Consider the following 16,585-nt stretch of genomic DNA (forward strand, 5'->3'; position numbering starts at 1 on the left):
TAGAGAAAAAAGAACAAAAAGAAGCAAAGAAAGCCTCCAAGAAATATGGGACTATGTGAAAAGACCAACTCTATGTTTGGTGTAGCTGAAAGTGACAGGGAGAATGGAACCAAGGTGGAAAACACTCTTCAGGATAACATCAAGGAGAACTTCCCCAACCTAGCAAGGCATGACAACATTCAAATTCAGGAAATACAGATAACACCACAAAGATATTCCTCGAGAAGAGCAACCCCAAGACACATAATTGTCAGATTCACCAACATTGAAATGAAGGAAAAAATGTTAAGGGCGGCCAGAGAGAAAGGTCAGGTTACCTACAAAGAGAAACCCATCAGACTAACAGCAAATCTCTCAGCAGAAACCTTACAAGCCAGTAGACAGTGGGGGCCAATATTCAACATTCTTAAAGAAAATAATTTTGAATGCAGAATTTCATATCCAGCCAAACTAAGCTTCATAAGAAAAGGAGAAATAAAATCCTTTATAGACAAGCTGAGAGACTTTGTCACCACCAGGCCTGCCTTACAAGAGCTCATGAAGGAAGCACTAAACATGGAAGGGAACAACCAGTACCAGCCACTGCAAAACCATGACAAATCATGAAGATCATCGATGCTATGAAGAAACTGCATCAATTAACGAGCAAAATAACCAGTGAACATCATAATTACAGGATCAAATTCACACATAACAATATTAACCTTAAATGTAAATGGGCTAAATGCCCCAATTAAAAGACACAGACTGGCGAATAAGATAAAGAGTCAAGACCCATCAGTGTGCTGTATTCAGGAGACCCACCTCATGTGCAGAGACACACATAGGCTCATGAGAATAAAGGGATGGAGGAAGATCTATCAAGCAAATGGAAAACAAAAAAAGCAGGGGTTGCAATCCTAGTGTCTGATAAAACAGACTTTCAACCAACAAAGATCAAAAGAGACAAAGAAAGCCATTACATAATGGTAAAGGGATCAATTCAACAAGAAGAGCTAACTATCCTAAATACATATGCACCCAATACAGGAGCACCCAGATTCATAAAGCAAGTCCTTAGAGACCTACAAAGAGACTTAGACTCCCACACAATAATAACGGGAGACTTTAACACCCCACTGTCAACATTAGACAGATCAACGAGACAGAAAGTTAACAAGGATATCCAGGAATTGAACTCAGCTCTGCACCAAGTGGACCAAACAGACATCTACAGAACTCTCCACCCCAAATCAACAGAATATACATCCTTCTCAGCACCACACCACACTTATTCCAAAATTGACCACATAATTGGAAGTAAAGCACTCCTCAGCAAATGTAAAAGAACAGAAACTATAACAAACTGTCTCTCAGACCACAGTGCAATCAAACTAGAACTCAGGATTAAGAAACTCACTCAAAATTGCTCAACTACATGGAAACTGAACAACCTGCTCCTGAATGACTACTGGGTACATAACGAAATTAAGGCAGAAACAAAGATGTTCTTTGAAACCAATGAGAACAAAGACACAACATACCAGAATCTCTGGGACACATTCAAAGCAGTGTGTAGAGGGAAATTTATAGCACTAAATGCCCACAAGAGATAGCAGGAAAGATCTAAAATTGACACCCTAACATCACAATTAAAAGAACTAGAGAAGCAAGAGCAAACACATTCAAAAGCTAGCAGAAGACAAGAAATAACTAAGGTAAGAGCAGAACTCAAGGAGAGAGAGACATAAAAAACCCTTCAAAAAATCAATGAATCCAGGAGGTAGTTTTTTGAAAAGATCAACAAAACTGATAGACCGCTACCAAGACTAGTAAAGAAGAAAAGAGAGAAGAATCAAATAGACGCAATAAAAAATGATAAAGGGGATATCACCACCAATCCCACAGAAATACAAACTACCATCAAAGAATACTATAAACACCTCTATGCAAATAAACTAGAAAAGCTAGAAGAAATGGATAAATTCCTCGACACATACACCCTCCCAAGACTAAACCAGGAAGAAGGTGAATCTCTGAATAGACCAATAACAGGCTCTGAAATTGAGACAATAATTAATAGCCTACCAACCAAAAAAAGTCCAGGACCAGACGTATTCACAGCTGAATTCTACCAAAGGTACAAGGAGCTTATCCACCATGATCAAGTGGGCTTCATCCCTGGGAGGCAAGGCTGGTTCAACATACGCAATCAATAAACGTAATCCAGCATATAAACAGAACCAAAGACAAAAACCATATGATTATCTCAATAGATGCAGAAAAGGCCTTTGACAAAATTCAACAGCCCTTCATGCTAAAAACTCTCAATAAATTAGGTATTGATGGGACGTATCTCAAAATAAAAAGAGCTATTTATGACAAACCCACAGCCAATATCATACTGAATGGGCAAAAACTGGAAGCATTCCCTTTGAAAACTGGCACAAGACAGGGATGCCCTCTCTCACCACTCCTATTCAACATAGTGTTAGAAGTTCTGGCCAGGGCAATCAGGCAGGAAAAAGAAATAAAGGGTATTCAATTAGGAAAAGAGGAAGTCAAATTGTCCCTGTTTGCAGATGACATGATTGTATACTTAGAAAACCCCACCAACTCAGCCCAAAATCTCCTTAAGCTGATAAGCAACTTCAGCAAAGTCTCAGGATACAAAATCAATGTGCAAAAATCACAAGCATTCTTATACACCAATTACAGACAAACAGAGAGCCAAATCATGAGTGAACTCCCATTCACAATTGCTTCAAAGAGAATAAAATACCTAGGAATCCAACTTACAAGGGACGTGAAGGACCTCTTCAAGGAGAACTACAAACTACTGCTCAATGAAATAAAAGAGGACACAAACAAATGGAAGAACATTCCATACTCATGGATAGGAAGAATCAATATCGTGAAAATGGCCATACTGCCCAAGATAATTTATAGATTTAATGCCATCCCCATCAAGCTACCAATGACTTTCTTCACAGAATTGGAAAAAACTACTTTAAAGTTCATATGGAACCAAAAAAGAGCCCACATAGCCAAGACAATCCTAAGCAAAAAGAACAAAGCTGGAGGCATCATGCTACCTGACTTCAAACTATACTACAAGGCTACAGTAACCAAAACAGCATGGTACTGGTACCAAAACAGAGATATAGATCAATGGAACAGAACAGAGCCCTCAGAAATAACACCACACATCTACAACCATCTGATCTTTGACAAACCTGACAAAAACAAGAAATGGGGAAAGGATTCCCTATTTAATAAATGGTGCTGGGAAAACTGGCCAGCCATATGTAGAAAGCTGAAACTAGATCCCTTCCTTACACCTTATACAAAAATTAATTCAAGATGGATTAAAGGCTTAAACGTTAGACCTAAAACTGTAAGAACCGTAGAAGAAAACCCAGGCAGTACCATTCAGGACATAGGCATGGGCAAGGACTTCATGTCTAAAACGCTAAAAGCAATGGCAACAAAAGCCAGAATTGACAAATGGGATCTAATTAAACTAAAGAGCTTCTGCACAACAAAAGAAACTACCATCAGCATGAACAGGCAACCTACAGAATGGGAGAAAATTTTTGCAGTCTACTCATCTGACAAAGGGCTAATATCCACAATCTACAAAGAACTCAAACAAATTTACAAGAAAAAAACAACCCCATCAAGAAGTGGGCAAAGGATATGAACAGACACTTCTCAAAAGAAGACATTTATGCAGCCAAAAAACACATGAAAAAATGCTCATCATCACTGGCCATCAGAGAAATGCAAATCAAAACCACAATGAGATACCATCTCACACCAGTTAGAATGGCGATCATTAAAGTCAGGAAACAACAGGTGCTAGAGGGGATATGGAGAAATAGGAACACTTTTACACTGTTGGTGGGACTGTAAACTGGTTCAACCATTGTGGAAGACAGTGTGGCGATTCCTCAAGGATCTAGAACTAGAAATACCATTCGACCCAGCCATCCCATTACTGGGTATATACCCAAAGGATTATAAATCATGCTGCTATAAAGACACATGCACACGTTATGTTTATTGCAGCACTATTCACAATAGCAAAGACTTGGAACCAACCCAAATGTCCATCAATAATAGACTGGATTAAGAAAATGTGGCACATATACACCATGGAATACTATGCAGCCATGAAAAAGGATGAGTTCATGTCTTTTGTAGGGACATGGATGAAGCTGGAAACCATCATTCTCAGCAAACTATCGCAGGGACAAAAAACCAAACACCGCATGTTCTCACTCATAGGTGGGAATTGAACAATGAGAACACTTGGACACAGGAAGGGGAACGTCACACACTGGGGCCTGTCATGGGGTGGGGGAAGCGGGGAGGGATAGTATTAGGAGATATATCTAATGTAAATGACAAGTTAATGGGTGCAGCACACCAGTATGGCACGTGTATACATATGTAACAAACCTGCACGTTGTGCACAGGTACCCTAGAACTTAAAGTATAATTAAAAAAAAAAAAAGAAAATACATATGTTTCTAAGAAAAATGTAACAAAATAAGTAAAATACAACAAAAGTATAAATAAATAAATAACTCAACAACTTGGGAATTTAAAAACACTCTCCTAACCAACACTTGTGCCAAAAAAGCAATCAAAACCAGACATTATCAAGTCTGGAATTTACTCTGGTTAAATAGTAAAAACAGAAATTTAGCTTCATTTTTCTTCATTTGACGATCCAATTGATTCAATACCATTTCCTCAAGAACCCAAAATTTCCAAACCGATTTAAAAGGTTGTTTTTATGTCATACTACATAGAGTGGGGAAAATCTTACTCCAAACCAAAAAAACAGAAGCAACTTAATTGATGCCGTTGGCTGCATCTTCAGCAACAAGCTTCCTTGCCCTTAGTGTCAGCAATTTCTTCCCTTCAAATTCACTTTATTAAAATTGAACAAAAGAAAACAAACAAAAAATCTTTAAACATGAAGTACAGAAGAACGGCTTCTGTTTTCCTTACTGAAATCAAGTATGGTACCACAGAAGCCTCCAGAGAGGCTGGTGTTTCAGGAATGATCTGCCATGTCAAATGCTGCAAAGAGCATGAGTAAGATGAGATAAGATGAACTTGGCAGCAGGGAAGTCACTGGTGACCTGAATAACAGCAGTTTCATTTGAGTGATGGGGATTTAGAGTACAGTGGGTTAACGAGCATCCCGGAGAAGCAGAAATGATGAGGGCAGACAACTCTCCCATGAATGTTCCTTATTCAGGTGAACAGAGAAACGACTCAACAGCTAAAGGGGAATATGGGGTCAAGGAAGAACATTTTAAGGATGATACAAGTGGGAATAATCCAGAGAGGGGAAATTCCTAAAACGCATCTCTACCACTGCTCTGGTAGGGTTTCGATTCTGGCAACAGTAAGTACTCTGATAGTAAATAGGTACAAGGAGACACTGTCAGTTTGAGGGCCTTGCTGAGGAACTGGAAATAACTGCTGATTGGAATTTGCTTTTATGGTAAACGAGGCAGATGGGGTGGAAAGGCAGCATTGTGAATGACGTGTGGATAAAAAGAAATGTATTCACTTGATAGGCCCTAATCTGTTTAATAATAAATGACTGGGGAGACATAAATATAATTTGCATCATCTTTATGAGAAAACACTGAATCTGCTCAACTGGAGTAAGACTACTGTACAGTCTCTAAATCAGTTTTACTAGAATGAGATAATTCTAGTCTTTTACCTCTCCACTATCTTACATTTATGTTTTTCATAAGACAAAATTTCAATTCCTTTTGTATTTTCACAACTTTAGGCAAATTCTGAGATACATCTTCAAATATTAAAAATGAGAATTTATCATTCTAACCTCCTGAGAAAAAAACTTACTTTTTCCACTTTGGTAAAATAAAATATATACTTACTCTGAATAATATTTCTTCATTCCACTTTGGATTCAAACTCTAAAAAATAATAAACATAGTATAACTAAATAAGGTTTTGTCTTATAAAAATAAAACAAAGTACATTAAAAACTTTTGAATATTGCTAAGTCTAACCTTTTTAATGGTTTTTGTTTGCACACTTGTAAGAACTCCATTCATTGGGTCATATAACGTCACTCTCACGTAAGGATCACTGTTAAAAAAAAAAAAAAAAAAGAAAAATTTTAATTATTGCTTACCCCAAGCTCAGATTACCCAGACTATAAAATTCACAGTTTTCCTTGTTAGTTATATCTACAATTATTTCCTGAATTTAAAAGTCAGGATTCTTAGGCAGGTAAGCAATTAAAGTAATTTTTGCATCTCGTAAAAACCTGAAGTACCATGTTAGTGAAAGACACAAAGAATTAGAAAGAAAACCTTTTAATCACAGGCCTAATAATTATAACCTTCCTAGATTTTTAAAATTTTGTTTGATTTTTATTACATTCTTTCTTCTTTTGAGTTAAGATGGTTAATTCAATGATTCTAAGACTGGTTTTGTAAGACCTCAGGTTGTCTCAAGTTATCTCATGGGTGTAAACTCTTCTTATAAAGTAAAGGCAAACTGCTTTCACTTAAAAAAAAAACAACAAAAACTAGGTGTGGCCGGGCACGGTGGCTCATGCCTGTAATCCCAGTACTTTGGGAGGCCGAGGCGGGCGGATCATGAGGTCAGGAGATCAAGACCGTCCTGGCTAACATGGTGAAACCCCGTCTCTACTAAAAATACAAAAAAAAAAAATTAGCCAGGCATGGTGGCAGGCACTTTTAGTCACAACTACTCGGGAGGCTGAGGCAGGAGAATGGCGTGAACCTGGAAGGTGGAGCTTGCAGTGAGCCAAGATCACGCCACTGCACTCGAGCCTGGGCAACAGAGCAAGACTCCGTCTCAAAAAATAAAATAAAATAAAATAACTAGGTGTTATGTAACCACTTCTACAAGGAGACATGGAGAAGGAAATTCTTGTGATATATAGGGTTGTAAACCACAAGACTTTGGACACTTTACTTGTCCATGGTTAAATTTCTCCTGTTTTCCTCGGGTATCCAAAGTACTCACCATTCTCCACGAAGTACCCTCCAAACTAATCCAAACTATCCTTCCCCCAACTCCATTTCCTCATACCACGTTACCTCTTAATTGGCCAAAATCGAAGGCACCAGAACACTCGCAACATACTGGTATTTATCAGAATCCATCCTTACCCCTAACCTAGTGAGTCAGGAGTCCTCTTGTTTTGAGTCTCATCCCTCTTGTTCAGTTCTCTGAACTTTGGAGCCTTGCATCACCTGTTCTCACTGCTCTCTTTTAGACCTTTGGCTTTTTCTTTGATCTAGGTTTCTCCAGGCATATAAATGTTTTTAAACTCCTCCTCCCCTTGACTTTCCCTCCCTTCTCCAGCAAAGCAAAATACATCTTTTTCTTCCATTCCCAGTCAAACCTTTTCAGAGGCAGTTTTTAATAATAAAAACAAGAACACTTATATAGCAATTACTCAGTGCCAGACACCACTGTAATCACGTTTCCTGTATTAATTCTTTTTTTTTTTTCTATTTTTTTTGAGACAGAGTCTTGGTCTGTTGTCCAGGCTGGAGTGCAGTGGTACAGTCTTGGCTCACTGCAACCTCTGCCTCCTAGGTTCATGCCATTCTCCTGCCTCAGCCTCCCAAGTAGCTGGGACTGCAGGCGCACACCACCACGCCTGGCTAATTTTTGTATTTTTAGTACAGACAGGGCTTCACCATGTTGGCCAGGATGGTCTTGAACTCCTGACCTCAGGTGATCCACCCACCTTGGCTCCCAAAGTGCTGGGATTACCCACGTGAGCCATAGCGCTGATCCCGTATATTAATTCTTTGAATCTCTATAACCACCTGTGAGGTAGGTACTATTCCTTTCTTTATTTCATACAGATCACACAGCTAGAAAGCGGACAGCCAGGATTGAAACTCCAGCACCTGGCTCCAGAGGCCATACTCTTCTTTTTTTTATCTTTTTTTTGTTTTTTTTTGAGATGAAGTCTCACTCTGTAACCCAGGCTGGAGTGCAGTGGCGCGATCTTGGCTCACTGCAGCTTCTGCCTCCTGGGTTCAAGCTATTCTCCTGCCACAGCCTCTCAAGTAGCTGGGATTATAGGCACACGCCACCGCACCCAGCTAATTTTTGTATTTTTAGTAGAGACGGGGTTTTGCCATCTTGGCCAGGTTGGTCTCAAACTCTTGACCTCAGGTGATCTGCCCGCCTTGGCCTCACAAAGTGCTGGGATTACAGGCATGAGCCAACATGCCCGGCTTAAACTCTCTTGCTGTGTCGCCAGGCTGGACTGCAATGGCACGATCTCCGCTCACTGCAACCTCCTCCTCCTAGGTTCAAGCAATTCTCCTGCCTCAGCCTCCTGAGTAGTAGCTGGGACTACAGGCGCCTGCCACCACGCTCAGCTAATGTTTTGTATTTTAAGTAGAGACGGGATTTCACCAAGTTGGCCAGGATGGTCTCAATCTCTTGACCTCGTGACCCCCCTGCCTCGGCCTCCCAGCCTATACTCTTAACCACTATAGCATACCACCTCCTTTTCTTCATTTCCTTAATTCCTGTTACACTTCAAAACCCTACAGTCTGGTTTCTGTCTCTTCCCTTTAGATCCACTCCTATGAAAAGGCTGTTGTAAAGTCATCAATCTTGTTAAAGTAATCAACATTTTCCAGATACTTCTTTTTTTGGCCCTCTTTATGTTTTTAGATACTACTGACCATTTTCTCTTTGAAACACTCATCTCATTTTGCTTCTACAACACATCTCTTCCAGTGCTCCTCACACCACTCGAACTGTTCCTTTGGTAGCTTACTTAGGCACCTCTTCTACTATCTGCCAGTTAAATACTGATATTCCCTAAGTATTGCGCCAGCCCTCTGTTCTCTCTACATTTTCCCTTTCCAATCTTATCCATGGTTTTTTACAACTAGCTATATACTATTAAATATAAATAAAAAATGTAAATGTAATTATGTATCTGTCCCTAATCTCACCATCCAGCTAGACAAATACGCTTGAACAATACACAGACACTGTGTTCAAGAGTTTTGCCTTTTTTTTTGAGATGGAGTTTCACTCTTATTGCCTAGGCTGGAATGCAATGGCGCGATCTCGGCTTACCGCAACCTCCGCCTCCCGGGTTCAAGCGATTCTTTTGCCTCAGCCTCCCAAGTAGCTGGGATTACAGGCATGCATCACCACACCTGGCTAATTTTGTATTTTTAGTAGAGATGGCATTTCTCTGTGTTGGTCAGGCTGGTCTTAAACTCCCAGTCTCAGGTGATCCACCTGCCTTGGCCTCCCAAAGTGCTGGGAATACAGGCGTGAGCCACCGTGCCTAGCCGAGTTTTGCCATTTTTAATTGGCTTTTTAATTATATTATTACTGAGTTGTAAGAGGTTTCATATATATAGGGGGTTAATGGCCTTCTTCAGATGTCTTTGTTTAATTGTTTCTCTTGTGTTAAGAATATTTAACATGACCTCTGTCCTATTTTGCACTGCATTGCATTGTATTGCATTGCACTGCACTGCACTGCACTGCATTCCAGCATTTTCTGAGACAGAGTCTTGCAATGTTGCCCAGGCTGGAGTGCAGTGCTGCAATCTCAGCTCACTCGAAACCTCTGCCTCCCGGGCTCAAGCAATCCTCCCACCTCAGCCTCCCAAGTAGCAGGGACTACAGGCGCACACCACCATGCATGACTAATTGTTCTGTTTTTTTGTAGAAACAGGGTTTCACCATGCTGCCCGAGATGGTCTCAAATTTGCGGGCTCAAGTGATCCACCTGCCTCAGCCTCCCAAAGTGGTGGGATTATAGGTTATAGGCGTCAGCCACCATGCCTGGCAGCTCTACCCTCTTAAATTTTTAATTGCGCATACATTAATGTTAACTTTAGGCACAACATTGTACAGCAGATCTCTAGAGCTTATTCTTCATGCTTGACTCAAGTTTAATGCCTGTTAATTATTAACTTCCATTTCTACTTACCCCTCACCCCTCACCCCAACACAGCAACCAGCATTCCACTCTGATTCTATGAATTTGACTATTTTAGATATATAAATGTAAACATGCAGTATCTGTCTTTCTGTGACTGTCTTATTTCAGTTAGCGTAATATCCTAATGATTAATCCATATTGTCACATGAATTTCCTTCTTTTTAAAGGCTGAATAAATACTGTATGTATATACATTTCTTTTTTTTTTTCTTTTCATGTGAGATTGGTAATCTGCCCACGTTGTAACAAGCTTCAAGAGTGGCACATCTTACACACGTGCATGGACGCCCCATCATGACACTTAAAAACTGCAAAAGGATCTATACTACATTTTTTTTTTTTTTTTTGAGGCAGGGTCTCGCTCTGTCATCCAGGCTGGAGTGAGGTAGCACAAACACAGCTCACTGTAGCCTCAACTTCCTGGGCTCAAGTGATCTTCCCACCTCAGCCTCCTGAGTAGCTGGGACCACAGGTGTGCATCACCACACCTGGCTAATTTTTAAAAAATTTTTTTGTAGAGACGGGGTCTTATCACCAGGCTGGTCTCGAACTCCAGGGCTCAAGTGATCCTCCCACCTTGGCCTCCCAAAGTGCTGAGATTACAGGTGTGAGCCACCATGCCCAGCCCCCATTTCTTTTTTTTATGTTTTTAATTTTTGTGGGTACATAGTAGGTGTATGTATTTATGGGGTACATGAGATTACCCATTCATTTGACAATGGACATTTACGTTGTTTCCAGATATATGTCTAAAGATACTTTTTCCCAATCTATGGCTTGCATTTTCCATAACCTTGTTTCTTAAAGAAGAAAAGTTTTAATTGTGTTGAAGTTCCTTTCAACATTTTTCTTTTATGGCTCATCCTTTTTGGTACTGTTCATGAAAACTTTGTGTAACCCAATAGAGCAAAGATTTTTTTCCTATGTGTTCCTATAGAAGTTTTATCATTTTAGCTCATACTAATTTTCTGTATGATGTGTGGTAAGGACCAAAATTCATTTCATTCTATACAGACCAGTTGTTCTAGTACTGTGTACTGAAAGACTACCCTTTCCCTTGAATTACCTCAGCATTTTTTGTTAAACAGTAGCTGATCACATATATGTGTATATATTCTCTCTCTCACTCTCTCACACACACATGCGCACGTATTTTTACACTCTCCATTCCATTGAACAATATATCTATTCTCATGCCATTGCCACTCTGTCTTATTATAACTGTGTAGCAAGTCTTGAAATGGGGTAATGTAAGTCTTCCAATTTTGTTCTTTTTTGAAATTGTTTTGGCTACTCTATGTGCCTTGACTTTCATACAAATATTGAAATCAGCTTATCAATTTCTCTGAAAAAACTTGCTGAGATTTTTATTGGGATTGTGCCAAATCTAATCAATTTGGAGAAAAATGCCACCCTAACACTATTGAGTCTTCTAATGAAAACAGCATATGTATCCATTGATTTATGTGGTCTTTGACTTCTCTCAGCACTGTTTTATAGTTTTCAGTGTCCATTTCTTGCAAATCTTTTGTTGTATTTATTTCTAAATATTTAACTTTTATACAATTGTAAACATGTTTTTAAATTGTATTTTCCAATGGCTCAATGATAGAATACAGAAATATAACTGATTTTGGGTTATATAAACACTGACTTTGCATTTTGTGGTGGTGTTAAATTCATTTATTAGTTCTTCCAGTAGTTTTTTTTGTAGATTCCTTGGGGCTTTCTACATACAAACCATGTTGTCTGCAAATAAAGACAGTTTTACTTCTTCCTTTTTGACTGCATGATTTTTTTTTCTTTGCCATACTACATGGCTAAAATATATAGTACAATGTTGGATAGAACATGAAAGCAGACAACTTTGCCTTATTCCTGAGTTAAGTAGAGGGCCTTCAAACTGCCACCATTAAGTAGGTGGTTAGCTACTGGGTTTTTTCATAGATTCCCCTGATGAGGTTTAGGACATTTCCATCTATTCCTAGTTTGCAGAGAGTGTCTATTATGAATGGGTATTGAATTGTGTCAGTTGTGTTTTCTGCTTTTATTAAGATGACTGTCTTCTCAGTGTGGCGATTCCTCAAGGATCTAGAACTAGAAATACCATTTGATCCAGCCATCCCATTACTGGGTATATACCCAAAGGATTATAAATCATGCTGCTATAAAGACACATGCACATGTATGTTTATTACGGCACTATTCACAATAGCAAAGACTTGGAACCAACCCAAATGTCCATCAATGATAGACTGGATTAAGAAAATGTGGCACGTATACACCATGGAATACTATGCAGCCATAAAAAAGGGTGAGTTCATGTCCTTTGCAGGGACATGGGTGAAGCTGGAAACCATCATTCTAAGCAAACTATCACAAGGACAGAAAACCAAACACCGCATGTTCTCACTCATAGGTGGGAACTGAACAACAACACCTGGACACAGGGTGGGGAACATCACACACCAGGGCCTGTCGTGGAGTGGGGGAAGGGGTGAGGGATAGCATTACGAGATATACCTAATGTAAATGACGAGTTGATGGGTGCAGCACACCAACATGGCATATGTATACATATGTAACAAACCTGCACATTATGCACATGTACCCTAGAACTTAAAGTATAATAAAAAAAAGATGACTGTCTTCTTTTATTCTATTAATACAGTGTATTACATCAGTTAATTTTCAGATGTTAAGCCACCTTTGTATTTTATGTTAGTTTGCTGAGAGATTTTATCATGACTGGGTGTTAAATTTTGTCAAAGGCACATTCCATGCCAAGTGAAATGACCATGTGTTTTTTCTACTTTACTGTATTAATACGATGAATTGCATTGATTAATTTTTTTGATGCTGAACAAACAAACCTTGCATTCCTAGGAAAAATCCTACCTGGTGATATATTGCTACATAATGTTCAATTTCATTTTTGCATCTATGTTGAGGGATATTGGTTTTAAGTTTTCTTGTGATGTCTGTGTCTGGTTTGGGGATCAAGATAATATTAGCCTAATAAAATGAGTTGGGAAATGCCCTCCATTTTCTGAACGTGTTTGTGTAGAATTTGTATTTTTTTTTCCTTAAATGTCTGATAGCTGTATCCAGTGATACCATGTGGGCCTGGAGTTTTCTTTGTGGGAAGGACAAATTCAATTTAATTAACAACAAATTCAATTTCTTTTAACAACAAATTCAATTTCTTTCAATAATAAACATCTATTAAAGTTTTGTATTTGTTCTGTGGCTAGTTCTGTAATCTGTGTCTTTCAAGAATATTATCTACTTCACCTAAATTGTGTGTACTTCTTTATTGATACAAAATTGTACAAAATGTTTTCTTTTTATCTTTTTCATTTCCACAGGGTCTATAGCAATGCCCCAGTTTTCATTCTCATTACCAGTAATTAGTGCCTTCTCTCTAACTCTTGATCATTCTAGCTAGAGGTTTAAAACTTTAATTGATGTCTTCAAATAACAAGCTTTTGATTACAATAATTTTTTTCCTACCATTGTCCACTTCCTCTTTTACTGATTTTGGCCCTTGTCTTTATTATTTCTTCCCTCTACTTATTTTAGAATTCATTCGCTCTTCTTTTTCTAATTTATTAAGGTCAGAACTCAAAACATTCATTTATATCTTGCTCCTTTTCTAAGTTAAGCATTTTAAAGACATAAACTTCCCTCTGAATATAACTTTAGCTGCATTCCACAATTGTGATATTACTGTATTTTCATTTTCATTCAGTTCAAAATGTTTTCTTCTTTGACATATAGATTATTTAGAAGTATACTAATTAAATTCCAAATATCTGCAGTTTTTCTAGATCTTAATATTATTGGTTTCCAATTGAATTCCACTGTTTTCAAAGAACATCCTCTATATGATTTCAATCTTTTGAAAATCTCTGAAACTTGTCCTATGGACCCCAACATGGTCTATGTTGATTAATGTACCATGTGCATTTCAAAAGAATGTGGTTTATTGTTTTAAGGCCCAGAATATTGTGGCATCCAGACACTAGGGCAGCTCCTATTATCCCCACCTCCTAATATTCATGCTCTTTGTGTTCCTCTCCTCTTAAGCATGAGACAGATCTATATATTCTAACCAACAGATTATGGCAAATGTGACAAAAAGTATGTGATTACATTACATAAGATTGTAATCCATCTTGCTAGGAGACTCTTGCTAGCTTTGAAGAAGCAAAATGCCATCTTGTGAGCTGCTGAATAGCAAGAAGCTGAGACGGCCTCCAGCTGACAGCTAGTAAGAAATGGAAACGCTCAGACTGGCAGCATGCAAGGAACTGAATGCCACCAGCAACCACATTAGCTTGGAAATGAATCCTTCCCTAAGCAAGCCTCAGCTAAGACCACAGCCCTACCAATACCTTAACGACAGCTGAAGTGAATTCCTATAATTTTATGTTGCCTCAGCATCCATATTGAATGTTGAGTTGGACATTTTTATACCAGAAGCAGGTCTTAGTCACCCTTAGCACAGTTTCCAGTTCTCTACCTCCTCTCAGCTCCTCAATGTGGTCAATCCAGATAACTACCTTACACAACTGCCTCCTGGTAACCACCTCCCTAAGGAACAACTAGATTCAACCTACTTGACTTGCTCCACTGACCCCATACCCCCAAAGGACTGCAGAAATAAGCCACAGTAACCACCTCTCTGTGATGGTTAATATTGAGTGCCAACTTCATTAGACTGAAGGATGCAAAGTATTGTTCCTAGGTGTGTCTGTGAGGGTGTTGCCAAAGGAGATTAACATTTGAATCAGTGGACTGGGAGAGGCAGACACACCCTCAATCTGGGTGGGCACCATCTAATCAGCTGCCAGGGCAGCTAGAATAAAGCAGGCAGAACGTGGAAGGACTTGACTTGCTGAGTCTTCTGGCCTTCATCTTTCTCTCGTGCTGGATGCTTCCTGCCCTCGAACATCAGACTCCAAGTTCTTCAGCTTTTGGACTCTTGGACTTACACCAGTGATATGCTAGGGGCTCTTGTACCTTCGGCCACAGACTGAAGGCTGCATTGTTGGCTTTCCTATTTTTGAGGTTTTGGGACTCGGACTGGCTTCCTTGCTCCGCAGCTTGCAGATGGCCTATAGTGGGACTTCACTTTGTGATCATGTGAGTCAATTCTCCTACTAAATTCCCCTTCATATATACATCTATCCTATTAGTTCTGTCCCCCTAGAGAACCCTAATACTGATTTCTCAGACACAGCATGACTCCATGAAATTTATGCCTACTTGCTCTAAACCCACCAATTACAACTCCCTGAGGGAAACCTGCTTGGAAAATGCCCTGGACCCCAATAAAAGCCTCAGCCCACAGGTCACTTGTACTCTTTGCCCTGTTCCCCACCCACCAGTTGACTGTGCATGTCCTAGATGGCTCCCCACTTCCTGTTGGCCCTGGGAGGCATTCTGCCCTCCTCTCTCTGGCATCTGTAAGTAATAAACTGCTGTTATTTCATGTGTTTTGTTGAGTTGCCTCCCGTGTCTCACCTGACTGATACACTCGACCCTAACTTCTTTGTCAGGATTCTCCTAGAGAGTGGCTATCTGCTATTTTGGTAGGAATAAACTGGACACAGACAAGAGCTATAAGAGCATCTGCCAGGATATGCAAGTTTGCTGTGAGAGGGACATCTGGTCATAGGTCAGACACTTAGGCATGAGGGCACTTGCCTAAGAATACCCATGAAAGGCACACTGTAAACATCTATGTCCAAATTCCTAGAGTCTCATCAGGGCAGGGCTAGAGTTTACAGCCACTTTCATGTGAGAGACTTCAAGACTGCAAAATTAGAAAAAATTAGAAAAAAAGTAGAAAAAAAATACAACAACAGCTTTGCAAGACCCTGTAGCAGAGGACCCAGCTAAACAATGCAGGAACTTCTGAACCACAGAAACTGTGAGACAATAAATGTACGTTCTTTTAAGCAACTAAGTTTGTGGTATTATTATTATTATTATTATTATTTGAGACGGAGTCTCACTCTGTCACCCAGGCTGGAGTGCAGTGGCCCCATCTTGGCTCACTGCAACCTCCGCCTCCCAGGTTCATATAGTTCTCCTGCCTCAGCCTCCCGAGCAGCTGGGACTACAGGTGCCCACCACCACACCCGGATAATTTTTTGTATTTTTAGTAGAGACAGGTTTCAGAGTGTTAGCCAGGATGGTCTCGATCTCCTGACCTTGTGATCCGCCCGCCTCAGCCTCCCAAAGTGCTGGGATTACAGGTGTGAGCCACCGCGCCTGGCCAGTTTGTGGTAATATTATTATGAAGCAATAAACTAATACAGCCCATGTGTGGTCTGTGCTGGTGAATGTACCATGTACACTTGAAAAGAATGTACATTTGAAAAGAAAGTTGTTAGAAATAGTGTTCTTTAGGTCAAAGTTGTTCATAATATTGTTTAAATTTATGTTTTTGATTTTTTTATTTAGTTGTTTTATCAACTGCTGAAAGTGTTAATGCCTCCAACTATGATGGTGGGAGTTTTAAAAATTTCCCCTTTAATTCCATCAAATTTTGATTCATATTTT

General features: G+C 39.4%; 1 protein-coding gene and 1 non-coding gene across 3 annotated transcripts in view; both read right to left on the reverse strand.

Moving 5' to 3' along the window:
* The window catches only part of NEDD4 (NEDD4 E3 ubiquitin protein ligase), a 171,187-nt gene that overhangs the window by 124,959 nt on the left and 29,643 nt on the right, over nt 1–16,585 (reverse strand). For both annotated transcript variants that reach the window (XM_055363995.2, XM_019011283.4), the window contains exons 3-4: nt 6,048–6,126; nt 5,913–5,951 (exon numbers count right to left, since the gene is read on the reverse strand). In XM_055363995.2, coding sequence (XP_055219970.1) covers nt 5,913–5,951; nt 6,048–6,126 — 118 coding nt within the window. The remainder of the gene's footprint in view (nt 1–5,912; nt 5,952–6,047; nt 6,127–16,585) is intronic.
* On the reverse strand, nt 10,229–10,332 carry LOC115930971 (small nucleolar RNA U13). Its single transcript, XR_004067551.1, has one exon. It is a non-coding gene; the product is annotated as a small nucleolar RNA U13 (small nucleolar RNA).

Source organism: Gorilla gorilla, chromosome 16 (assembly GCF_029281585.2).
Source record: "Gorilla gorilla gorilla isolate KB3781 chromosome 16, NHGRI_mGorGor1-v2.1_pri, whole genome shotgun sequence".
Lineage (NCBI taxonomy): Eukaryota > Metazoa > Chordata > Mammalia > Primates > Hominidae > Gorilla > Gorilla gorilla.